Below are 26,136 nucleotides of genomic sequence, written 5' to 3'. Positions count from 1 at the left end.
GTAATACGGAATAATTAATCAAATTAATTTCCTTCATGAAAGCCATTTAATGGAAATAGACATGAAAAAATTAAATAGGCTAGCAGTCAAGCTACTAGCCTAACCTCTTAAAAAGCTCTAGGACCAAAAAGAGAATTCATTGGAGAGTCAACTTAAGATACAAGTGAAAGACGCATTTGCCACAAGTACTCAACAGCTATGGAAGACTCTCCCATTTTGAATACTCTATATATGCAGTTCTCCCAGAGCTGGGGGTTCAGCTGGAATAAACGTTGGTTCTCAAACAGAAATATTTGCTTCCTGGAGGAAGGAGCACTCGACAAGCAAGAAAAGAATTGACACCAATCAGAAAAGTTCTGTACAAGATATTTTCTGCAGAGGCTTAAAAAGCACTGAAGAGCTGGAGTAAAGGAGCTGAGAAAGAGGTTCCCACCAGGGTGGATCCCAACACTCCTGCTGATAGCTCCACTCTCTTTTCTCCCTTTACTCCATCTCTCCTTTAAAACCACAGTGTATTGAAGCCATAGAATTAAACTTTGCTGTCCCAACAATAAGAACATTCTTCATGTCAAGAACAGCGAAATTCCAAGTTAATCTACACTGCTATAAAGCTTAAAGTCATCTCCCTTCAGTGTAAACTAATTTAAAAAGCAAGAAACCTTTTAGTAAGTCATCATATACCCATAAGCCAAAACACCCTTACAGCTCCCCATCAGATACTGGCTTTAAGAAGGACTTTGGCTTTTATAGTTTAAACCAAATGTAATCCTGAAATAAATATGAAAGGAAACTATTTATGTTTAAACAAGGTCCCTGTAAGTGAAAAGCTGCAACATCGTGTGCAGAAACATTAACAAATCTCTCGTAGTTGCTGTGTTTCTAAAACTACATTAGGGTTTGGGTTTTTTAAGCATGCACTGTGAATGTCCATACTGGTACAATATTGAACAACCTGGTGAAAACAACTGCACAAAGCCACTATCAGGAACAAATCATTATCAGTTGTCTAATTTGTTTTAGAATCAACAAGTTACTTTCACAGAAAAGATGCAGAGCAACGCAGCACGTTTTAAACTGATTTCAGAAATCCATTGCAAAGAAGCTCTGGAGCCCTCAGCATAAGAATGATATGTACCTGTTGGAGCTGGTCCAGAGAAGGGCCACCAAGATGATCAGAGGGCTGAAGCACCTCTCCTATGAGGAAAGGCTGAGAGAGCTGGGGTTGTTAAGCCTGGAGAAGAGGAGGCTCCAAGGGGACCTTATTTCAGCCTTCCAATACCTGAAGGGGGCTTATAGAAAAGAGGGAGACTGTTTTTTTACATGGGCAGACAGTGATAGGACAAGTTTTAAACTGAAGAAGGGAAGATTTATATTACATGTTAGGAACAAATTCTTTACCCAGAGGATAGTGAGGCACTGGAAGAGGTTGCCCAGAGAAGCTGTGGCTGCCCCATCCCTGGAAGTGTTCAAGGCCAGACTGGAAAGGGTTTTGAGCAACCTGGTCTAGTGGGTGGTATCCATGCCCATGATGGACAGTTGGAACTTCATGTTCTTAACAGTCCCTTCCAACCCAAGCCATTTTATGATTCTATAATCCCTGGAGGTATTTAAAAGAGGTACAGATGTGGGGCCTAGGAACATGGTTTAGTGGTGGTCTTGGCAGGGTTTGGTTAATAGCTGGACTTGATGATCTCAAGAGTATTTCCAACCTAAATGATTTCACGATTCTGTGATTGTGAGAGTTTGGATTCTCCTGTGTTTGATGTCTTAAAAATGACTACCCAGAATATCATAAAAGTAGCAAAATCAGAACTAGAACAATGACTTCCCAAGAAAAATAATCCACCAAACTTCATAAGCAAGCTTCTTTCAGCACTGTTTGAGAGACTTGGTTAAGAACGGCATGAAGGAATCATAAAATCACTGAAGAGATTAAAAGCCGCCATAATTACACAAACATACTCCCAGTTGTCAAACAGCTGACAAGAAGAAAAATATTCTGTGCATTCTCACTGGTTCTGTGCAATTTTTAGGCAAATTCTCTTTTCTTTCTATTCATCAGATAAATACACTAAAATGGGTATTGTGGATAAACGGTTGGTTGTGTGGGCAAAGGGATGAAGTAGCAACTATATTACTGGAAACTGATGCAGAACTATAATTTCCACACAGCAAAGGCCAAATCCACTTACATCCAGATAAAAATAAACTTCTTTTCTGTTCTTCTCTGTGAATTGAATGATTTGTTATAATCCAGCAAACCTAGTGAAATTCAGTGCCCTAAATAACTTGGAGCTGATATGATTCACAAGACAAAGCAAGAATAGTGCTACACACATAGATCAGTTTTGCACTTTACTTTTGTTTTTAAAGAAAAAATCACCTTAGGCAACTATGACACTATCTACAATTACTCATTACAGACCTGTTTGAAGAATTCACCATTTTCAGCTGTCAACATAAACAAATCAGGAGTACCACCTTCTTATTTTAACAAGCTTCCAGTAAACTAACATGGATTCAAATATTCACTCTTAAACTGGATTAAATTCTTTTCCACATTCTGTTATTAGCTATGTTATACAGTGCACCTCAAGGAAATTTCCTTTCTTAGAAGTAAAATAGTTAACTTCAAGAAATAAACTAGAAATTCTCAGGAACATTAATAGCAGTTATGCATCCTGGTTGCCCAAGTACTGTCCTGAGGCTTACTGTTGAAACGAATAAACTTCAAATACAAACCTGCTTCATTTCCGATAAATATTTAATGGAAAATTTTACATGATGCACTGTCATGCTACAAGATAAAACTGCAAATAATCACTTTTGAACATTCAATCAACTTAAAGATGCGTATTAACCATTAAAATTATCAAATACATTCAAAAACTCTGATCAGTGAAACTTCAGACAATAATTTGCTTCTACCATCTCACATGAGAGAGCTACCATCTAAAGTAACAACCTAAGAAACAAATAAGCATATACTTTAATTACCTTCCTCTTAGCTGCCTAATCAGCTACACTATATACTGCTACCATGGTCATCCCATCCTACTGAAAATGAGTCTTAATCAGTACAGAGCAAACATTTGTCCTATGCCTAATGAAATAAAATAACTTCCCTTCTGCCACATCCCCAAATAACAGATGATACAAGCTGAAACAAATTCTAGAAGCCAACTCAAATATAACCTTTAAAACGGTATTACTTATATAAGGGAAAAACTTAAGCCTTTAAACAGTACTGAACTATATCTACACATTATTGCTCAGTGCTATAACGCACCATGATACCACAGAAGGTATAACATCTATCTGCTGTGCCTCTGTTTCAGGTAGGATTACATGCATTGTCATTTGCACACTGCACTGAAATTTTGAAAGTGGGGAAAGTATGCAAAAGCCCAGTTGAATGAAACCTGGAAACCCTCAGACTATTCTGCATATCAGAAGAACAAAAAAAGTATACACAGTATTTTGCCTAAACACTACGGCACTCAAACAACAGTGAAAGAGCCAAGCTCCCTTGTAGAGGAACTTGCAAGATTTAGAGTCTTCTGCCAAACAATGCATTTTTATCCTTTACCAGAGCTTATGACTCCACTTTTCTTCTAAAGAAAAGCTAAGTGAATAGCACAAATGACCCCAATCTACAATTTACCACAGCAAAAGGATAATTTAGTACACTATTTTTACATACATCTTTAGAGACAGTATGGTATTGAGAAAATACAGGAAAACGTGGTCTTTAATTCAACTTTTCTTACATATGAGAACATGTTGATGCACACAGTTCAGGAATTAAGGTGTTAAAATGAAGTAAACATTGTTCTGAACAGGTAATTTCCCCTGGGGTCATCCTTCTGCACTTCCCTGGAACCCTGAGTGGTTCGGATCAAACCAAGGCTGAAGTACCCAATGGAGAAAGTGGAACAGTGACCTCTTACATCCCCCTTCAATTACTCAACTGCTCTTCACTGTAAGTGCAATCACTCATAGCATGTTAAGCATATATGTCCAAGCATTCAACAAGAATTGTTGAGCTCATAGCCCTTTAAAAAAAAACCCTGAAAGTGCATTAAAAGTCAGAGCTTTCATTAAGACTTTCTAAAATTGTATTTATTACCCTTAGGAAGCCACAGGAGCTAAGGCTTATAGCCCTTTTCCTGTTCAATTCTGATAACTCTGTAAGAAAAATTCAGAACACTTCAGTACTTAGAATATCCTACAGTAACATAAACATCATATGTTCAGCTTACCTCGCCTTGGGCCAACTGCCCTTCCCCATTATGTAGGTGTCATGCATTTATTAGATTTCTGTTCTTATTTATTTTGTAGTATTTCTCTCAATTCTCTTGCCAAGAACGTCACTTTACAGTACGTATGAAAACATAGTTTGAGCTTTTTTTTGTTAATCTGTTAGAAAGAGCATAGCTATTTCTCTCCTTCACTGTCTTCCCAAATTATCTTTAGAAACTCTTCAGAATTACATTGATCAAATCCTACTTTCTTCCTTTGTTACTTAATCTCTGTATTACTCTTCTGAATATTACACCTACAACACATTTCATATTTCCTTAATCTTTTCCATTCTTTTTTAGGGACACTTACCTACAATACCCCAGACACCTTATATACCCACTCAGAGTCCACAATAAATAGCTAGCCACTGGTACACGTGAACACTGCATGTTCACAGACAGTGCTAACCACTGTCTACTCCCTACATTTGCTTTCTCACAACAAGCAACAGCACATACCAATTCCTTGAGTAAACTTCTGTCTTGATTTCCTCTTCCCTTCCTAGAAACTGCTGTACAGCTGTGGTCAAGTGCAAGGACACTTCTGCTTATCTGTATCAATCCCAATTTCTCTTCTCATCAGGGGAAAAGACTAGCAAGACAAAATGAAAATATCCTGTGGGTTGAATAGACTATCTGCTGCATCATGAGTGGCACATATCTTTTTCTCATTTATATTTAAAATAGTAAAGTGCCTGTGTAGAAACAATTTCTCCTCTCTTCATCCCAACTTCAGCAGCACATGTTAAGGTCAAATTTTTACGGATGGAACTTGTAAGTCACAGGGTCAAAAAACCATATATAATTAACCAACAAAGCAGTTCATGGTCTCTACACTTCAAATTGTTTCACAGAACAAAAGTCTGGATATGGATGCTTGTATGCATGTCAATAAGTAAGGCAGTTTGGCTGGTATCAACTGTTCCTCTAGGCAGACAAAAGTGAAAATGTGAAAGACTTACAGTTACACTTTAATGACTTAAATTGCTCTTGGAAAGACATACTTGCTTTTAATTTAATGGTTCAAAGTTATTGGTGGTGTAACCAAACAGGAGCAATGCAATTACACCAGGAATTATCTTAGCACATTATAAATACAACACAATCTCAAAAATATTTCCTTTTTTAGCAAAGTGTTCATTAAATTCACTTTATTTACACTTAAATCCAGAAAGATACAGGAGAATCCCCTGACAGCTTAATTTATATATCACTATGATTGATAGACTTGTACTTTAAGATAGTTATATATAGTATAATAAACTTTAAAAGAGTTGTTCCTATTTTACACATTTACCTAATTACAACCCCTAGACATATGTCCTTCTTCTCTTCTTGTAAGTAATTACTTGACAAAGGAATGCATCATCTGGTTTATTGTGGTGGAAATTCATTTGGACTTTCTAAAATATGAACTGTACGGTAAAGAAAAACTGTCTTTAAAGAAAAACAGAATATATTTAGAACTATGGCAAATTAAAGCAGAACTGCATTTTTAAATTAGTGGTATTATTTTACAAAAGACAAAATACTAGTGCAGTTTTATCAATATTGATGCAAGTTTGTAGGTGTTTAGAATCAAGATGCCCTTATCAGCAAAAAATAATAGAGAACTCCATGAAGTTACCTAGACAGACAGTTGGAATTCAATGATAGATTTTGAAATCCAATTCAGAATGAAATGGACAAGGAGGAATCTTGTTTCAAAAACAACAAAAATAAAATAATAGCAAATGTGAATTTACAAGGTAAACATGTCTGTCAGTATATTGCATACAACTCTGCTATCTGGGAAAATCCTATGAAGCATGCCAACACATTGTTCAGTCTACCTAGGAATATTAATGATAAATTTCTGTACTGAGAAAAATGAGCAAGTTAGAACAATATAAAAAGGGCAGTATGAAGTAAGAGCAGAATACAATCTCATAAACTATTCTTATTTAGTACTCTTAATCCAGATTTTAGAAAAGTAAACAAAAGATAAGCTTTGTAAATCTCCCTGAAAAATAAGATTTTCCCAATGCAGTGATATCATAAGATACCACTTCTTTCAGAGACAGAAAAGAATATTTTGTAATAACACTCAGGAACAGCTACCAAAAACCGAGCTGTTAGCTTATCTGTAGTGCATTGTTTTCAAGAGATATCATATTCACATGTCTGATCATAATGACAGTGAAAAAGTAAATATAACAATCTTGTCCACCAAACTATTTTGCTTCAAAGTTCTTGCTTATTCTATCAAGAAGACACAAATAATTGAAATGGATTAAAAACTTTAAATGAAGAAGACTGTATTCTTATTACTGTTTAACTGGAACAAAACCTCCACCTCTTAAAATATACTTTGTACTCTGTAAAGTTATAACATGATCAAGCACCAGGACTACAAGTTGTACTTCACCTTTCTCACAAACCATTATTAATATTTCCACAAGCTATAGCCATATTCTGTACAAATTTTACACCTCACTGAATTGGAACTAGAGCTTCTATTAGGAGCTAAATTTCTCCCTTAGATTCACTGAGGTAGGTGAAAAAAAAAATAAAGCCCCACAGGCAAACAGCTTGGTTATTTTGTTTGCAACTACTGATTTAAATGGCAGACTATCTTCCCTTTCAAAGAACTAGAAAACAATCCATAAATCCTGATGCTCACTTTTCACTGCCCTCTCAGAAATACCTCCATGACCTAGTACACGATTAGCTGCATGGTCCTTCAAATGAGTGCCTTATGGGACAAAATCTAATACACACTGCTCAAGTTTTGTATTGCAACTTTTAGAGACCCCATTTGAAAACTGTTGACTCGCAGATAAATTAAACTTAATAACCATGCAATGTACATTATCAAGACATGGGGCTTGGTTAAGCAAAAACTGCATATTTCAAGACATTGCTCATTAGATACAGAATTTCCCAAACTACGGAACCACTAGCTAAAATTTCACTTTACTCATCTAAATTAAAACTCCAAACTGAAGGATATTTGATGGGGTATGTTGTGATAATAGTATCATTACAAATTCAGCACTCACTCTGTACTAATTGCAAAACTCAGTAAAGAATCAACAAGTTGCATTAACTGTAGGAGTAATGCTTTGCCTTCCTTCACCAAGGCTGAGCCACGCTGCAAACAAAGAGTCTGTAGGAAGTTTGTCCAGCTGCTGTCTATAGATAAAGAGACTTTTGATTTTCTAAACTTGTCAAGCTAATGCATTTCCATCAACAGAAAATCAACCATATTTTTTCTTTAATTCACTGGAAATCATTATATGCAAGTTACTGGTAGCTATGCAACTCCAGCAATTTATACAAAATTGTCACATGGACCTGCACAAAACCTGGCAGCTTTATTACCTTCAAATTTACAGTAACTTTAAAAAGCTGACTTTTTTCTTCCAAACATCAGTCAAAAATATGAGTGCAAACAAAATAGGAGCCTCTGTCTTGACAGAAATAACAGGTTTCAATAAAACCTTACAAAGTATATTGTCACAAAGGTTTAGCATTTTCAGTAAGATTACCGATTGTTCCTATGTATAGACTGTATTTGGCAAAAGTCAGAAGTTTTATATATGGCATACATATGGCTCCACATATGTGAATGCTGTATTACACTTAGTATCCTAGATTGGTTAAGGAAATCTTCTAGAGAAAGTTATTTGTTCTTTCCAAATCTGCTGTTCCTAAGCAGAAGTGCCCTGAGCTGCGCTAGAGACTGACTGTATCCTGAAATTGATTCAATTCTTATGTGTTAATGGCAAAGTGTTGTAGACTAATCCAAGCTGAAAGGGATTGCAAAGGTTATCTTGTCCAACCACCTACTCAAAAGAAGGTCAAAACTGAAATCAGACTGGGTAGGTTGTAGCTTTGTCCACTCACGGCTTGAAAACCTCCAATAGAATACCTAATTCTTAGCATTTCATTTTGCTGTTTTATTCTAGCACTTCTAAAATTGCAAAGGCAGTCATATTAACAGCTTTAACAATAACTTGTAAAGAACACACATGAGGAATTCTGTAACATCATGGGATCAAAGTGTATTGAGGGTAAATATCCACCTTGACAGTTAAATAAGAGACTTTTTGAAGGATATTGCTATTTTACTGGTCTTCACGAGTCACTGGGTAAGACAGTCTCTCTCAATAAAGGTATCTGTTATAAACTGAGACGTATTGAAAAGCTTTGTACTTCTGCAACCATATCAGTGATGAAGTAAAGGCATGAGTAATTATGTAAAAAGCTCATTCAAAGCAGCCACCTGCAGAACAGAGACAAAATTGAGTCTTGATCCTAACTCACAAAGGTTATTTCTTAAACTTGGAACAAAGGCTGCTCTATAGAGCGAAGTTTAGAGAAGATCTCAGCTATATTGACAAGTCTAATGTTTAGTCAATAACCCCTACAAGCACACAGTTTTAGGACAAAGCCAACACAAATCCAGTGACTCTACCAAGGATCAAAAACAACATGTTGAAGAAGCTTCAGGGTTTCTCATGCAAGGAGAGATATGTGACAAAGTTTCTCAACAGATCCATCTTTTTACCACAGTGAAAATAGAAAAAATAAACAAACAACCCTCCCCAAACAACCTCTTGAAAGATTTCTTGCTGTGCTATATTACAAATGAAAGGAGTCCTCCAAAACTCACATTTCAATAACAACAAACCTACTCCTTATCTTCAGATTGAAAAATGTTTGATAATATATAGTAACAAGTTAAAAGTTTAGGGTTTTTTAAATGCATCTATTTGGTAAAAGAGAAAGCACATAGGAGTAAGACATTATTTTTCTATGGATTTCAAAACATGAAAATAGCTTAGTGATATTCACTCACACTGTTCTATTTTCAATTGGCACAGCATTAAAGATGAAAAAATTCTGAAAGACACCAAACAGAACAGTATTCTTTGAAATTGTATACCCCAACTGCCAGAAACATAATCAATCATTTTCCCCTCTTTTCTACTCCTAACCTTCTGCCAGCTTAAGTTCCTTTATCGATTCACAGCAGAATCAGACATGCAAAAATAAAGGTCAAATAGGCTGAAAGCATGTCATAAAACATGGGAACTGGGAAGTAGGTCTTTTCCTTCATGTCTGGCAACAGTTATCTGCTAGACTGGCTAAGTGTACTGGTAAACTGTATCCTTGGCTTTAATTTCCTGCAATCTTAAGCTTGTTTTTCTAAAGTACATTTTGTTTTGTCTTTCCACTAAAGACTTACAGATTCTCCATTACTATTCCTGCTTCACATAAGACATGTGGATATAGAGGTGCTCTTCATCAAACTCACATAGTTAAGAAAAAAAAATGCTTTGTTACAAATATTTATGTTGATTGATTAAATTTTTAACATAAACTTCAGAACGGCTTTTAGTCCCCCTTTGCAGTTAAGGTTTCAAGATAGTCACTAAGCTGTGTAAGGCATCATTTTAGAGGTTCTATATACAAGTACTGATGTTTGGTTCATGGTGGGAAATTCTATCTTGAATTTAAATTAAAACCTCCAACACCTGTCACTTTTTCAGAACAACTATCACATAATAACAGCATATTGCAAACACATAAATATTGAGATAATGAAAATTAAAGCTCCAAAAGGAGACACCCTATCAATTTGAAACCCTATAAAGATACTATATCAAGAAATTCCAGTGGACAGCATTTTGTTTTCCTCCTCCCTTTCACTATGTCTGCAACATTGTAAGTAGCATAGCCCCTAAGATTTTCATTCTTCATTATTAATATAATGCCATTTCACAAATATAATTTCACATGCTACCAAAAAACATCACATCTCTACTACCCTTCTATCAACAAATTGGCAGGTCCAGCCATTATGCATTTTTGAAATTAAGTTGCATTATTACATTTATGGTGTGGCACGATGAAGCAGTAAGACTTGAGTTACACACTGCCTTGTTTGACAATATTTTCAGAAAGGAGGGTCAAACAGGGGTAATTTTTAGGACCAATAGACAGTCAAATGAACAAGTTATATAAAAGACACTAAGGATAAAAAGCAGACTGTCTGACAGGCAAACAAAATGCATAGCTATAAAGCTGAATGCAAAACCACATACCAAGAAAAAAAGAGGCAGGATATAGATATATTGAATGACACCAATTATAAAAAGAAGCAAGTCACGCTTAACCAACTAACCACACTTACAGCAATTCTACACCAAAAAGATACTATCCTTGATGCCCAGGGTTTTAAACAGCATTTCTTAGACCAATACTACAATTAATGTTTTTCTTTATACGATGGAAAACCAGAAAACATACAGAGAGTACTAACTACCCACTTGACAAACAAACACCAAACCCTTTCTTTCTCCCTGTCTTTTCAATTATGTGAGGAACATATGGGCTGATCCATTTTCATACATGTCTGCAAACCAGTCAACATAGTGATGCGAGGAAAGTGGAAATGAGTAAAACAGTAATTCATCAAGGATATGCTTCCAAATTTAAGACATTGCAATCCCTGCTTCACAGTCAAGGCAGCATTTCCCTGACAGTATATCTGAGTGGTGCAAAAAAAGCAGCCACTTATACCCTCCATTATCAACTTCCTCACAAAAGTCAGCCCCTTCCTAGCACAAACTCAGCTAAAAAGGAACAAATCAGTTGGAATTCTCTCAGGCACCATGCGATGTGTTGTCCCGTTATGCAGCAAATTACTGCCAAACATCTGATTTGTGGTGGGTTTGCCTCCAAAGGTGAGAGTGTCGAATCCATATGCACTGTCATTTAAAATACAGCTGTATTATCAACAATGTGTCTCTATGATGCTCCTCCAAAACAAAAGGCAGCAACACACCACACAGCCCATTTTCAAGCTTTTTCAGCAGTATAGCTCAAAGATGTATAGGTAGTAGTATAGTTCCCAGAGCAGCATGTTCTCCAACTGCTATTTGAGTATTAATGATGAACATGTTTGTGGCTTCTGTTTATATATAAAAATATCAATATAACACAAATAAAAGATGTAGAGACATCACATTGTTTTGACTCAGGTAAGCCAGAAGCAGAACGTTTTATCACCAAAGTGTGACATGCACTTGGTCTCAAAGCAGTACACTTTCGACAGAAATATAAAACTTTAACCAGCAAAAATAGTTCTGTTTGTCCTGAAATGACCTCAGAATCGATGGGGCCTGGGGCATAAGAGAGGGGATTGCCAAAACAAAGCATCTCAAAGAGACAGTGTAAGTAAATACAGTCCATGTTTATTCAGCTACTGCAGAACTACAGTATTTTATCCAAGAAGTGGAAATAAGTTCAATTCCCTTCTCTGCATGAATGCATTTCAAGTTGCATCTCCCACTTTCCATGAGAACATGTGAGATCTAACCTGTTTTCTCAGCCAGACCTATTTTATTTTGTATTGTACCTCCTAGTAGGAGAACTCAAGAAGTTGGTGGCCTGTGTGCCCTGTAGATGCCTAATCACCATGCACACAAAAGAAAAAAAGAAAAAACAAAGAAGTAACACTTCACATCATTCTGTCTTTCATTCCTGCTCTCTTTATGACAGTATCATGTTTTTACATAAAGTACAAAGGGTCTGAAAAAAAGGAATTGAGGGAGATTCAGATAAAAACTATTTCAAGTTCAATGGCAGGTCACTTAGCTGAAAGGTGAAAAAAAAACAAACTTGACTGCACTTTGTATTTGAAACTGGGAAGAAAACATCACAGTTTGAACTTGTTCCTTTTTTCCACATTCTCCAAATCTTTTGCCTCATTACTCATTGCAGACTGAAACTTTTTCATTGTGTACTCTGTATCCAAAAAAGGCTCTGTGTCCACTGCCTCCCTTTTTACAAAAAAGCATCAGTGCTAATGGCTCTGTAACATTACACACAAGCTGTTTCTAACATGAACTGGTAGATGCAAAGATGATTTTGCTATATATTTTGAGAAGGAGTTGAAAATAACACACTACCTTATTATGAGACTTTTTTACCTGCATCATAAATGGCATTTTCAGTGGCTAATAAAGGATACAATAAGACAAGAAAATAAACAGTTATTGATAAACTCATCAATCTGTTTTGCTGTCTCACTGAAAATAATTAAACTATTTTTCATTATACCTTCTCCTTCAGGGTTTCTTGTAATTTAGATAAGATTTTTTTTCCCTTCCAATTATTCAACAGAAAATTAGCATTTGTAAAAGTCACTTAATTGCAATTCTTGGCAGCCAGCTTAAATGAGCCAGTATAGATGTTTGCAAACCCTTTCGTTTTTATGCTCTGTTTTTTTTCCAGACCACACCTAATGAAATACAGAGACTAAAAAAAAAAACCTTGATATTTAATATTTTGTGTATTGCACTTTCTGATTTGTCAACAATATTAATAAAATTAAATAGTAGTGCTAAACATTAAATCTATTCCATCATTACAATGACACATACCAGAGTAAGTTAAAAATTATTTCTATAAAAGTATTAATGGAGATGAGGTGACACGTTTGTATGCTCACAGTCTTTTCATGTTGGCATAGTGACCTATTGACGAATTTGTAGTAAGCCTTCAGTGAGTTTTCAGCATTGTTTCTCATAAACAGCAACAATTTATTTCTTTATTGCTCACCTAGACATCAGAGCTCTGTGAGTAAAAGTTCAAGTTTCTATTATAAACCACTTTTTCAGCTTGGGGGAAAAAGAAAAAAGCTAAAGCTTTTTTTTTTTTTTTCCTTTAGACTAAGGAAGGAAGAGCCTCAACAAAGGTTCTTTCATGAAAAGAAAAAAAATATCCCTGCAAAGAGTAATCCTCTTCACTAGTTTGCTCTACTGGTGACCTTTAGAAAGATCCACCAAAGCTAAAGAGAAGCTTAATTAGCAGAAAGGGCAGCTGAGAGAGCAGGTAGCATGAAGAAAAAAGCTTTTAGTCTTTATTGTACAGGATGAGAATTTTTGAAAGAGGGATGAAATCCTAAGACTGCTTCATAAATGTTGGATACTGGAACTCATCACTCTGCGTTAGCTAAAGACAGAATTATCCAAGAGAGACATCCTATTCTGAAAACAATGTTTTGCCTAACAGGAATGGTGCTCTAGCTAAAGGGAAAAACATCTCATGAAGTACACAAGAAAGAGACTTATTCTTGAAGTTTCTACATAAAATTGTGACTGCTCCAAAGATCACTAAGTATGGTTCTAGAAGCTGTTTTAATGCCTTGAATAGCAAAAAGTATTTCTCTTGCCTTGATTTTTAAAACGTGTTAGGGGCAATTCAAACAGATTAGTTATGTGACTGCGACCTGGTGTGAACTATCGTCCCCTACGATACGTAACTTGTAGATAAAGAGTATAACCAAAGTTTCCTCTCCGAAAAGCATCACTGCACTTGCAGAATACCAATCTCAAATAAGAAAAGAAAAAGTCTAGATCCTGAGAATTTATGTTCAAACCTATTTACAGCTGAAGAAAAAACATGATTCATATCTACACATAACATCAGTAAAAAGCCTACCATTAAACAAGGCTTAAATAATTCTATATGAACAGAACAAAACTTACCCTGTGCTCATGAAAACTTCACTTCTGTGTATTGCATCTCCATGTTTATTCTGTGAGTATCAGCCTCTTGAGAGGATGTTGTTTTGTATCTACACCATCTTCATTAAATTGTTTTATAACTACACCAGAGTGGTATACTACCACAGATGTTTTCAAATATCTGTCTTTGCATTCACTCGAAAAACCCCCTTTGTTATTTGTATATCAAATTTGAATGCAAATTACTGCAGACATTTTAGAGATCACCACTCGAAGCCCAGACACCCTTCCTTCACTGACCTTCAACTTTTTTTGGAAGAGGGTAGAGGGGGAAATCCTCTGAAAGATATTTTTCTAAGTAGCCTTAAAGAATGTGCTTCCCTAAGTCCAACACGCAGCATAAGGTAATGAAGAATCATTGTCCAAGGTCCTCAATGCCCTAATGCCATATTTAAAAAAAACAAGATGTTAAAATGTAATTTTATTTTGCCGTTGATCTAGAGTATAATTTTAAAAAGTAAGAGCTACCACACAATGATGCTCTGACCCTGAACTTAACACTACTGTGAGGAAGCTCTAAGAGTCACTTAGAACTTTCTGAAAGCGCAAACACATCTAAACTCCCAATAAGTTAAAGGAAGACTGGGCTGTACCTGTTGGGATACACTACAATCCCAGGATTTTATGTGCCTATTACACCTTTATGTGCTACAGTTTGCACTGGTTGCCAGACTTAGGTGCATACAGACCAGTAACTGCAGGAGAACTTTGTATCTATTTTGCAGTGGATGCTGAGCTACAGACAGCACTCAGCTGTGACTCCATCAGGAGCGAAAACAATTTGAGGCAATTTTGCACCAAAAAATCTTCCTTGACAGTAACTCAAACTAAGACAAAAATACTGAAGGAACTAATTTTTCTCATTAGCACAATTCATTTTTTTAATTTTACCTCTACAAAAACATTTTACTCTGAGACTTTTAACATCCTTGCTAACAATGAGGTTGAAGTGGAAGAAAAAGAAATACGGAGGATGGGATCGTTTGAGCATCTGTTACAAATTAACAGGAACTTAATAGGCCAGTAAAGTCAGCAATGCGGCATAATGTGAATAATACAGCCTGAAACAGAATACTGGGGGGAAAAAACCCTCAAACCAAACCCAAACACCCACCCCCCCCAAAAAAAAAAACAACCAAAACACCAAAAACCTTAATTTGGCAGGCAATCAGAAAAAGATCAAGGCCTCCCAACATGTCAGTGACAGAGCAGTTGCCTAGGAAGAGCTGTGGCCCAGAATCATCACTCTGTTCTCTACAAGGCAAAGATCCCAGCTATTCCAGGGTTAAATAGAGAGATTGCACAGTCTGTAACTGTAGAATTATCCTCAGGGAAAAGAGAAGCAGGAATAGAAATAGGTGCTTGAGGCAAGTTTCTTATACACTCCAGAAGATTTATGAGTTTTACCAGCAAGATGTATTACTAAGTCTACCTGCAGAAGAGTTAAAAGTCTTATTTACAAAAATAAAACAAACAAAGAAACAAACCCATAAACCACCCCAACCCCCCTGTATCCACATAAAAGTACTGAGGAATTGCATACATGAACAAGAACAGTGAGAAATGGACCCTACTCTATGCCTTACCATAGAATACTGAATCACACAGGCTTGAAATCCTCTGATTATGAAACTGAGTAAGAAATATTCCTCCATACTTTTTATAAGGCTTTACATCACCACTGAAACAATAATCAGCAATTTTTTTTTCTTTACAATACAGGGAAACCTGACAGCTACAAAGGCTGTGCAGAACTATTAGACTGGCTGAGAACTCTTAACAGAGCTCCTGAAACTACCCAGTTATTTTTGTGAGGAAAAGAGCACGGCACTGCATGGAATAATTTTTAATCAAATTACATCACTTCTACAAATTTATTTATTATTCACCAGAAATACCTACTACCTACACTTTATATATCCAAACAAACTCCTGTATTATGTTCTCTAGGACCAAACACTTATCCCAGTAGCACAACAAGATTTTTAGCTCAGAATTACAGAGTTCCCTTCCTACAAGTAACTTCTGAGTTCTGTTTGGAAGAAATACCCAGAAGCAAGTCCTAATAATTCACACGTTTGACTTTCACACATTGCGCTGTACGTTCGAGAAACACTATGAGATGAGAAAAACATTGCCAGCCTGTGACATGCACACATCTTTACTCTCCATCATGTAATTCTGGCCCTTTCCAAGCTCAAGGAAGCGCGGCTGGGCCATCCAGCATGGGAGCAGCCAGCGGGTGGGCTGCCTGCACCACCTACTGGTCTCTTACAGCATTGGTTCATCGCCCTGGATGGACAGATGGCTGGCTGGCTGGATTCTTAAATGTGTAGTTTTAGTCCTACTCGAAATTCTAAAATCTTCGGTTAAATATGATGGGAAGTTCTTCTCCAATATTCAAAATATTACCATTTCATTTTATCTGAATAATATCCACTCTATTTTATTGGGTAATTAAATCTAAATAAGAGAAGGATGGAAAGTTGTGTTTCACATGATTAACAAAATACGCAGCTGCTAAAGTTTTTTCTTTAAGCTAGAAAATATTTGGGATAACCTGTTTGAAAGTTACCAAATTACTACCCCAGAGACTTGAGGGGAAAATGAGGAACAAAAGCACTTAAGTAGGCAAGGACAGAAAAGCACAGCCATCCAAAATATAAAAAAACTCAAGCTCTTTCCAAGGAAGTAACGGAGTCAGACACGAAGGTGCTATGCAGCAATGGTGCTGCATGTTCACCTGTGAAATGGGATGCTTTTGATACAAGTGTCTCAGGTTAAATTAGCAGGAAAGTTGGTAAAATACAACGAAGGAATAACAATAAATATCACTAAACCATGCTACACTAAACAATTAGGGATTATTACAAAACATTACAGTCCCCAGCACTGTGAAAAACAGGTTCCTCTGTTGTCTAGAAACTGAAAAGAATAAATTAACTTTCACTGTATAAAAAGCATTTCTCTTTTTCCATCGCACAGACAGCCTTGAAAAAATAAAAGAAAAGTAAATAGGACTGTGACAAGTGGTTACACATCAGCTCTAGTGAGTAGGCTCAGTAACCTTCACCATACATATTTTTCTGTACTGATCTCCAAGTACTTCCTACACAATCCATTACACAAGCTATCTACCCTTTCAGTCACAATTTTTATTCTCAAGGCCTGAATTCAACCTTCTGATTCTTAACAATGTTTTTCTTCTTGTCCTGCCTAAAATGGACCTGTTTACAGCAACCTTTCTATTTAATGGAACATTTCTACACAGCCCTGTTCAAAGTGTCCTCTTTGCCAGATAGAGGGAAAAAAAAGAAAAAAACAAAACAAAACAAAACAAAACAAAACCAAACAACCAACCAAACAAAAAAACCCAACCAAAAAGAACCAGGTTTTTGAGCCTGTCCTCCTAGGTCATATCTTCAAGACTTCATACCTTTCTTCATTCCTTCCCTCTAAACTTTCCCAGCTGGTCCAAATCTTGCCAGAATAGAACCAGTTCTTCAGTGTGATTGCATTGCTAATCGATACCTTCTCATCCATTAAACTGACGGTTTCCTTCTATAAAATTGAGGCTTAATCAGTCACACACCTTTATAGATTTTTCCTATGTAAATGTAGTTTAAAAAATATTTGACCTTAAATTACACCTTAGTGCAGGCTGTTTCTCCCATTTGTTGAGACTGTGTTCTGTGCTCCACCCTCCTGCCAGTTTAGCACTATCTGCAAATTTTAACACTGTATATTTTAATCTTTCTCAGAATTATTAATAGAAACACTGAACATGAGCAGATACAGAATGAAGCCTTGCAGAATTCTGTTTAACAAACCCCAGTTTGACACTGAACCATCACAGCAGATAAACTCCTGAGAAGGGAAGCTCTTCACACCTCATTAGTAATTAAGTACAACTCACAAACTGATGTACATTAATTTAAGTAAGGGGTTTTTTAGTTGCTTTTGAGAACATTAATTTAAAATATCAAAAGATTTATTGTCTTCAAGATCCAGAAATCTATTCTTCTTCTATCTGCACAAGTTGTGTTACAGTGTTCCAAAGGAAATCAAACATATCTGCATATGAAAAATGCAAGCTTTTTTTACTGTGTCTGTGAACTGCTTTTTGCAGTTGCTTAGAATGTAAAGACTTAGCTCATACTCATTAGGAAAAAATTATCTAATGCTTACAGCATTAGATGTTCTCTTAGATCAGTTCTGTATGTGCGTGGCCCACGAGAATGAAGATATAATAAACAGTAAATAAACATGATATCTTGAAACTAACCATACCTAAGAAAAACTGCACCAAAACCCATCTGTTAACCTCCATTCTTTAAAAATAAAATATTTATTGCAACCAGTGCCCCAAACCAGAAAAGGAACATTGAAACAGACCTGCCAATTCCACCTGCACTGAAGCAGTCATTACACGCACACTCAGTAAATAACTGAATAGAAAGTTTAAAAAATACTTCGTAAATTGCAAACATAAAGGACAATGAAAAATCTCCTTAAACAACCCACAAAAGAATGTGGTCAAGGACCATCAAAATAAAACCCAGTGTCATGTCCACAGTTTCAGAAAGTTGTTTCTGTTTTAATATGTTGTATCTCATAGAGAGAGCAATTCTAATATTCTGACGGTATGTAAAATTCTGAGCAAGTTAGAGGAGTTAGACTAAAAGTGAGAGATTATATTGGGCCAATGTCAACTGGATCTTTAAGCATTATAATTCCACATTTTACTAAAAATGAGTGATTGTAACCGTGTTTTATTCATTTAACATAGCACAGAGCAGCTAAAGCAGACTGAAACAACAGAAAATTATTCAAGATGACAGATCTACAAAGAAATCTGCCATTTGGTAAACCAGCTGGTCATAATTAGACAAACTCATTTTTGAAGGGAGGACACAAAATCTTCAGTAATCAAGCCAGTTAAACCAACAAGCACACTAGTTACAAAAAGACATAGCAGGTGGAAGATCCTTTTCCCTCTTAACCAGGAATAAAAACACTTGTCCTCACGTTTTCTAAACCAATTCCATGTTTGAGAGAGGCAGCATCTTGTTTCAAGTGCAGAGCTGGGAGTTACTCAGAGAGCCACCTCCTTAAGAGCTGACAGAAATCATGAAAACTCATCTCTAAGATCCTGATCCACAGCTGTATGTACCATGCAGGGTATGAGGTCAATTATTTATAAACAAACAGCACCCTGATCTCCTTCTACAATAGCACACAGCCAAGGTGTGAAGAACTGACTCAGCAGGTACTGGGTCTTCACAGGCTTTGCAAGTAACCCAGCTGATTATCCATGACTAAAACCAAAGAATAACAGGACTCTTGTAGTAGCATAAAGCATACAATGTGGTGTTCCATCTTCATGTGTCCACACAAAACTGAGAACCGAATGTGCCACCATGACACTTTCATGTCCCTGTTGTACAGGTCAGAAATAATGTCCACCTGTAGCTTCAAACACAAGCTTAGGAACAATTAAATTAAAATGTCCAAACCCACAAAACTTTAAGATCAACAGTGGTTTTAAATGAATGCAATTGACCAAGAAATATAGCTGCCAAAATATTATGCAATTTAATGCAAATTTCTACTTCACTGGAAAAAAAAAAAATTTAGAGAAGATTTCAGCTTCTCAGTACACAGTGAGGAAAGCGAATGTGGTAAGACCATCACACTCCTTGTATTATTACCCAGCTTTCCAGGTTTACCATTCACACATCACCACTTCAAAAGATTTGCCCCCTGTTACTGAAAGACAGTGAGGTCTTCTCTCACACAAACTGCTCAACCTGGACCAAGCACCCCTCACTGAGGTGGTGCACTCAGGTAATACAAGTTACCTTGCTGAACAGAAAGAACACCAAGGAACTGGCAGTAAAAGGTGGTAACTCCCTGTCAGACAAGAACTGGCCACACAGATGAAAGAAGAAGGTCCTCCCTGCTTCAGAAGTGGTAAATTACGGGACTGGCTCAGCAGCACTAGAACCAGCAGCTGCAGGCTGGCACATTGCTGTATGGCTGGACTGCTGGGAGCCCATCCTATCCAAGCTGCTAAACACAAGATTTGTGGCAGGTGTGCTAAGAGACTATACAATGCATAATATTCAAACCCTCCAGTGCAGGAAGAGCATTACACTTGAATAGCCTTTAGTAGAGTTCTGGGAAAATCTTAGCTATTGTTTCACTTTTAAACATGAGTGCTAAAATGTATCTAAATACAGTGACAAAATTAGTATTTTATATTTTTTAAATCCTCCAGCAACCATGGGAGTTCTAAGACAGATAAAACACTGGCTGGAGTCAATTGAAGCCATGGCATTGTAACAGTCAAAGTGAATTTAATCAACACGATGCTGGAAATGGGGTAGCAGCTGGTCTCCCAGTGCTGCCACTACCAATCAGTAAGCATCATTATAATGTGTCTGCCAATCCAGATTTCTACAATCAAGATTTCTATGTTGCAACAATGCTAACGGAAGCGAGACAATCTGGATGTAGTACTGTCAAAGTATTTTTAATGGAAACTGTTTTAAAGGCACAAATCTGACACCATGGTAGGTTGCAGAAAGCATTTTAGCACTTCCACAGGACATTGCAGATGTAGTTGTGGTACACATTGGTATGTCTGTGCTACTTTTAATCTGCCAGAATACTTTATAATTAGTCAAAGCACAACCATTAACTTGTACTAATGGTAAATATGTGTTCCAGTGAATCACAGATAGCCATTACGCAAGATCTCAGTAAAACAGGCTGGACAAGACACACGCTCATTTCGACTTCTGACTATAGAATCGTTAAGGTTAGAAAAGATCTCAAAGATCATCCGAGCACAACCATTAAATCGACTATGCCAAAAACGTTCAGCAATTCTTCACGTCTATTTGTAAACAGAGATGCATTTTTTCTGATGCATTTTTCAAACAAGACTTTTATCCCATCAGCGCAAAATCATAAACGTATTTCGGCCAGAATACTCCTGTGTATACCGCACCAAGGCGCACTACTGCTGGCTGAGCCGTGCCAGGGCAGGACGATGGGGGCAGAGCGCGCCTGCAGGCGCCGGGCTGGCCCGAGAGGTACCGCCCGCAGTCCCAGCGCGCCCCGCAATACTGCCCCACCCTGCCAAACTCCCGGGAAGGGCCGCGGGAAAGAGCTACCAGCCCAGCTCCACCTCGGGAAGGGGAGGAATAGGGGAGGGAAGGGGAGGAATAGGGGAGGGAAGGGTTGTGCCCCCACCCCAAGGGCCGCCCCGGCCCCGCCGCGCCCAGCCCCGCCTCCCCACCGCCCGCGGAGGGCGGGCTCTGCTCCCGCCTACCCGCTGGTGCTGGGGAGCGCTGGGCGGCGGCGCTGCCCCGCGACCTCGGGGCTGTCGCCTGCCCCGGCCCCCGCCTCCTCGTTGTCCGTAAGCGCCGCCTCTTCCCCGGCCCCCGCCTCCTCCGGGACCGTGACAGTCCCGGCCGCTTCCTTCAGCTGCTGCCTCGGCCGCGCCACTAGGCCGCCGCCGGCCGTGCCGGACCCCTTCCCTGCGGGCCCGGCTGCCGCCCCGCTCCGCCTGCATGGCCGGGCTGCGCCTCCCGGGCCGCGGCGCCGCGCCCGCCCCGCCCACTGCCGGAAAGGGGCCACTTGCCAGGGCCACGGGGAAATGGCGGCGTCCGCGACCTCAGCAGCGCCCGCTGCCGGTGGCTGGCGCGCGGCCGGGCCGGGAGCGCCGGCGAGGGACTCACTGTCAGCCCCGCGCCTCCCGGGACAGCCCCGCACGTCCCGGGGACAGCCGCGGGCAGTGGCCGCGCGATGCTCTGCCCCTGCACCCTCTAGAGGTCTCAACGAGCAATCCACATGTATTAAAAATAAAGAACTCCAGCAAATATGTATTTAATGTTTAGAAAACAGTATGGTGAACTAAAGCCGCATGAATCATGGAATTGTTTAGGTTGGAAAAGACCTCTAATGTCACTGAGTCCAACCATTAACCCAGCACTGCCATGTCCACCAATAAACCGTGTTCATTAGCACCACATCTACACATCTTCTAAATACCTCCAGGGATGGTGATTCAACCACTTTCCCGGGCAGCTTGTTGCACTCCTTGACCACCCTTTTGGTGAAGAAGTTTTACTAATATCCAATCTAACCCTCCTATGGTGCAAGTTGAGGCTATTTCCTCTTGTTGCTTGCTACCAGGGCAAGGAGAATGAGCCCCACCTGGCTACAACCTCATTTCAGGTAGTTGTAGAAAGTCATAAGGTCTCCCCCGAGCCTCCTTTTCTCCAGGTTAGACAAACCCAGCTCCCTCAGCTGCTCTTCCTTTGTTCCAGACCCTTCACCAGCTCTTTCTCCCATCCCTGGACACGCTCCAGCACCTCAGTGTCTATCTCATAGTGAGGGACCCAGAACTGAATATAGGACTTGAGGTGCAGCCTCACCAGTGCCAAGTACAGAGGTAAAATCACTGCCCTGGTCCTGCTGGCCAAACTATTGCTGATACAAACCAGGATGCCATTGGCCTTCTTGGCCACCTGGGAACACTGCTGGGTCGTTCGTGTTCAGCCAGCTGTTGACCGGCATCTCCAGCTCCTTTTCCACAGGGCAGCTTTCCAGCCACTCTTCCACCAGCCTGTAACATTGCATGGGGTTGTTGTGACCCAAATGCAAGACCTTTGCTTTCTGTAGCAAATGAGGACAAAAGCAACTGATCTCAGGCTGACAGGATGTTACACGGAAGGTTGCACTACATGAACCCCGTGAGGTGACTCCACAGCCACTGGAGGAGTGTCCTCCTCTGAGGATGCAGAGCAGAGACACGGGAACAGCTTTGTGCCATGCTGGTTTGTTCTGCTCATCTTGAACTAAGTAGCCACCCATGTGTCCTCGGGAAAGTTCACCAGTTTCCTAACACCAGCTTGCCAGATCCCTCTTGAGCATGCAGACTGTCATTTGACAACACACATTAAAACATCAATCTAGTTTTGAAGGTTTTTAAACCCAGTAGCCTTTCCAGCAAAATATGACCACAACTCCCATTCTCTGAAATCGTGGGCAGTACTTACTCTGCACTACTACCTTTGGTAAGGGCTGCTCAGTTCTGGGGCATGGCATGCAGCGAATCAGTAAATTAGCTTAGTGTACATGCGAATAAATAAAATAACAGGGAGCAGCACTGGCAAGCATGTTGCAAAGACATCCAAGCAATTCTCGTGCAGCCAGCACAGGTCTGGCAGACTCAGAAGGAGATAGAGATAATAAAACCTGGAGAGCCCAAGCTGTGCCTGCATCTGTGGTGCAATTAATCTGTGACACGAACAATCTGCCCCCAGATAACTGGAAGCTGACTAAATGTACAAATTTAACAACTCACATTAATTAACACTTGATTAGATAGATTGAAAAAGTATCATTAATATTTGGCAACAAATAGCAAATACCATTACAACTCATAAGCATGAACATTATACATCAGTAATTATGAGACACAGCGAAGTCATGATACTGTACATATGCATTTTGATTTTGTAATTTAATTTTGATCTCCCTATTATTATCATCTCTAAGACAGACAATTAACATAAATTATGTTACCATAGCACACTGGAGTCCTGCTCACAGGCACTATTGCCATGAGTAATACGCAAACAGATGACAAAAGGTAATGCCATGAAGTGTTAACACAGACCTATGAAACAAAAGATTATAGAGTATGAAGAGGTGACAAGAATGTCAAGAAGAGATCTTTGCATACTAGTAGCTTAGCTACTGTCAGCTTTTATAGACATCACAGTAAAATAGCCTGTTAGGAAGGGAAGGCTTTGCGTGACGGTAACAAGACTGCTTTTTATTAAGAAATTAATTGTAGTTTCTGTACCATATTACCAGTGTTTCTGCCACCCATGTCAGTTCAAACCAAGAACAATTGTGTCAGGACAACAAAAACTTCTGCTTCTCCTTTTGCTCTGAAGTCTGCAATCCACATGGCATAGTTTCAGCAGTCTTTCTTCCTAAATCCTAATGTTAGGGAAGCTAAGTGACCTAAGAGGGGGACACTTGCTACCTATGGCAAAGACAAAACGTTACAGGCAACAGCATCTAGACAATTTCTTGTCTTCCCTCCTCTGAGAAAAGTGTTATGTTCTGGCAAGAAAAGGCAGAAAGTTGAAACAATCTCCTATGCAGTTGCTCAAACCCAGATGTTAGGCAAATGTAGAAGTTAGTATATGTTTATCCATGTGCTTGATATTTGTAGCTGGTGCCTTTTTAGGACCATCTCTAGCCTTAGCTGCTGTCTTGCAACTTGCATAAAATTCATGAGCCTGACAGTGTTTCAGGTACATTAGCTGCAAGGCCTGGAGCACAGCTCCATTCTAGGAGTACCATTGGCTATGTTAGAGTTTAGCTGGCTGAATCAAAGGTCAGCTGCACTGCTGATAAGACCTGTTGTGAAGAAAGCTAGAAATGAGAGCCTCCTTCTCCTTTCCCTTGGGAACTGCTTTTAAGCCGAGGCTGTACCACTGACCCTCACAGCAGCTACATCTACAGCTGGTGTCCTATCTCCTCGATCCTGACTCAGATCCTGTCTCAAACCTGCTGGCTGGGCTTCCTGGATTGCTCTTGGACCTTCCTCATCACTACAGACTTGGTGTGCGATCACTGGACTATGTCTTACTCTCATCACTGTCACTTCTCAAGACTTCTCAAGAACCAAACGTGCTTCTCCACACCGTGCTGCTTTTTGGTGAGGTCTTAGCTCCCACCTGCCTTGGCATCATGCTCCACCTGTGGCTCACCTTCCTCTGCTAAGCAAATGGCCCTCACACCCCCTGACATTGCCACACTAAAACCACTACCACTCTGCCATGCATAAAATTTTGTCACACGGAACTTTTAATGTGCAGAACAACTCTGCTCACTGTCCACAATAAAAGAAGCATAAGCCACATGAGGTAGCAGAGATAGAGATTCATCTCTCAGAGCTCAGCTACCTATCACAGCCATACAGCTGCTCCACATACCTTTGTTTCACACTAAATTAATTTCTACTCTTCAAGGTTGTGTAAAGATTTGTAAAGCCAGCACAGCCAGCCATCAGGGCAGCTCTGGCTTAGGGGAAGTCTTTGCAGAATGCAGAACCAGGATGGAATGTCTTCCTTTGTATAAGGCTCATTAGGACTGCTGTCGCACTTCAGCATTCTTGGCTGCTAGACTGGCTCTGCAGGTTGGAGAGAGAGAGCCAAGCATACAGATGGTCAGCATGCACATACTATGAGTTTTGCTAGTTTGCAAGGCCTATACATGAACTAGAATCCTGTTGAATTAGGTTCAATATATGCTGTGTATAAACAGAATACAGATGCACAAATATTTAAATATAAAACAGGAGATGACAGACACACAGATGGAGGAGAATGATTTTGAGGAGCATGATAGGCAGAAGTCTCGGTACATCAGGAAACTTGCCATTATCCAGTTTCATCACAACAAGAGATAATCATTAGGTAGGGTTTGAAGTAGAAAGATACAGATTAAAGTAGATAAACTTCTGTGGATACTTAGGAGACCAGGGGCAAAACTGAAGGAAACAAAGAAAGCAAATAGGAATCATAGAATCATCAAGATTGGAAGAGACCTTTAAGATCATCAAGTCCAACCACCAACACAGCATTGCCACTGTAACCCCTAAACCACTAAACCATATCACCAGGTTCAGATGCCTCTTAAACACCTCCAGGGATAGTGACTCGACCACCTCCCTGGGCAAAGAGGACAATGAAAGAAAGTGAGATGCTTTTCTGAAAGTTCAACTAGCGGCTGTAAAAGCTTGTATTCAGCTGATGAGAGACAGGACCCAACTACTTGGTACAAAAGATAGATGTGGGAAAGGGATAGGCTGTAGAAGCTACTTGCCAAGGCCAAAGATAACGACTTTCTGAGAGTTAGGATGAAAGATGAAAACACGGAGAAGTGGTGTGGATGGTTAGGGAGGACCATATAATAGAGATCTGATGCAGAGAGAATCCTAATGACTTAGAGCTGGACTTCAATAGTGATGAACCAGTGTCTGCTTTAAAAAAAGGGATCATCTTACCAGTTTTACACTAGCTATATGCCCAACAGAAAAACCTGTTAATAATTTTTCTTTCATTTCTGACTTTAAAAACTAAATACTCTTTGACTATTCCAAAATTACAGTTTTGCAAGACTAAGCATCAAGCAAGTCATTAGCATCATCTGATGTG

At 39.0% G+C, this 26,136-nt stretch overlaps 2 protein-coding genes across 7 annotated transcripts in view; one reads left to right on the top strand and one right to left on the bottom strand.

The window, feature by feature from the left end:
- Positions 1–21,530, bottom strand: part of AVEN (apoptosis and caspase activation inhibitor) — a 98,172-nt gene extending 76,642 nt beyond the window's left edge. The window contains exon 1 of one of the 2 annotated variants that reach the window (XM_064658456.1): positions 21,225–21,530. In XM_064658456.1, the coding sequence (XP_064514526.1) occupies positions 21,225–21,467 (243 nt within the window). In that variant the 5' untranslated portion in view covers positions 21,468–21,530. The remainder of the gene's footprint in view (positions 1–21,224) is intronic. The other variant, XM_064658457.1, reaches the window with a different exon arrangement.
- CHRM5 (cholinergic receptor muscarinic 5) overlaps positions 1–26,136 on the top strand; it is a 63,129-nt gene that overhangs the window by 28,065 nt on the left and 8,928 nt on the right. Inside the window, exon 2 of one of the 5 annotated variants that reach the window (XM_064658455.1) lies at positions 20,166–20,985. The exons of 3 other annotated variants lie outside the window; for them this stretch is intronic. The gene's annotated coding sequence lies outside the window, so the exon portion shown is untranslated. Of the gene's footprint in view, positions 1–3,842; positions 3,983–20,165; positions 20,986–26,136 lie in introns of all 5 variants that reach the window. One more of the 5 variants, XM_064658453.1, reaches the window with a different exon arrangement.

This window comes from Pseudopipra pipra, chromosome 6 (genome assembly GCF_036250125.1).
Source record: "Pseudopipra pipra isolate bDixPip1 chromosome 6, bDixPip1.hap1, whole genome shotgun sequence".
Lineage (NCBI taxonomy): Eukaryota > Metazoa > Chordata > Aves > Passeriformes > Pipridae > Pseudopipra > Pseudopipra pipra.
The sequence above is the reverse complement of the archived record's forward strand: the minus strand, read 5'-3'. Positions and strand labels throughout refer to the sequence as shown.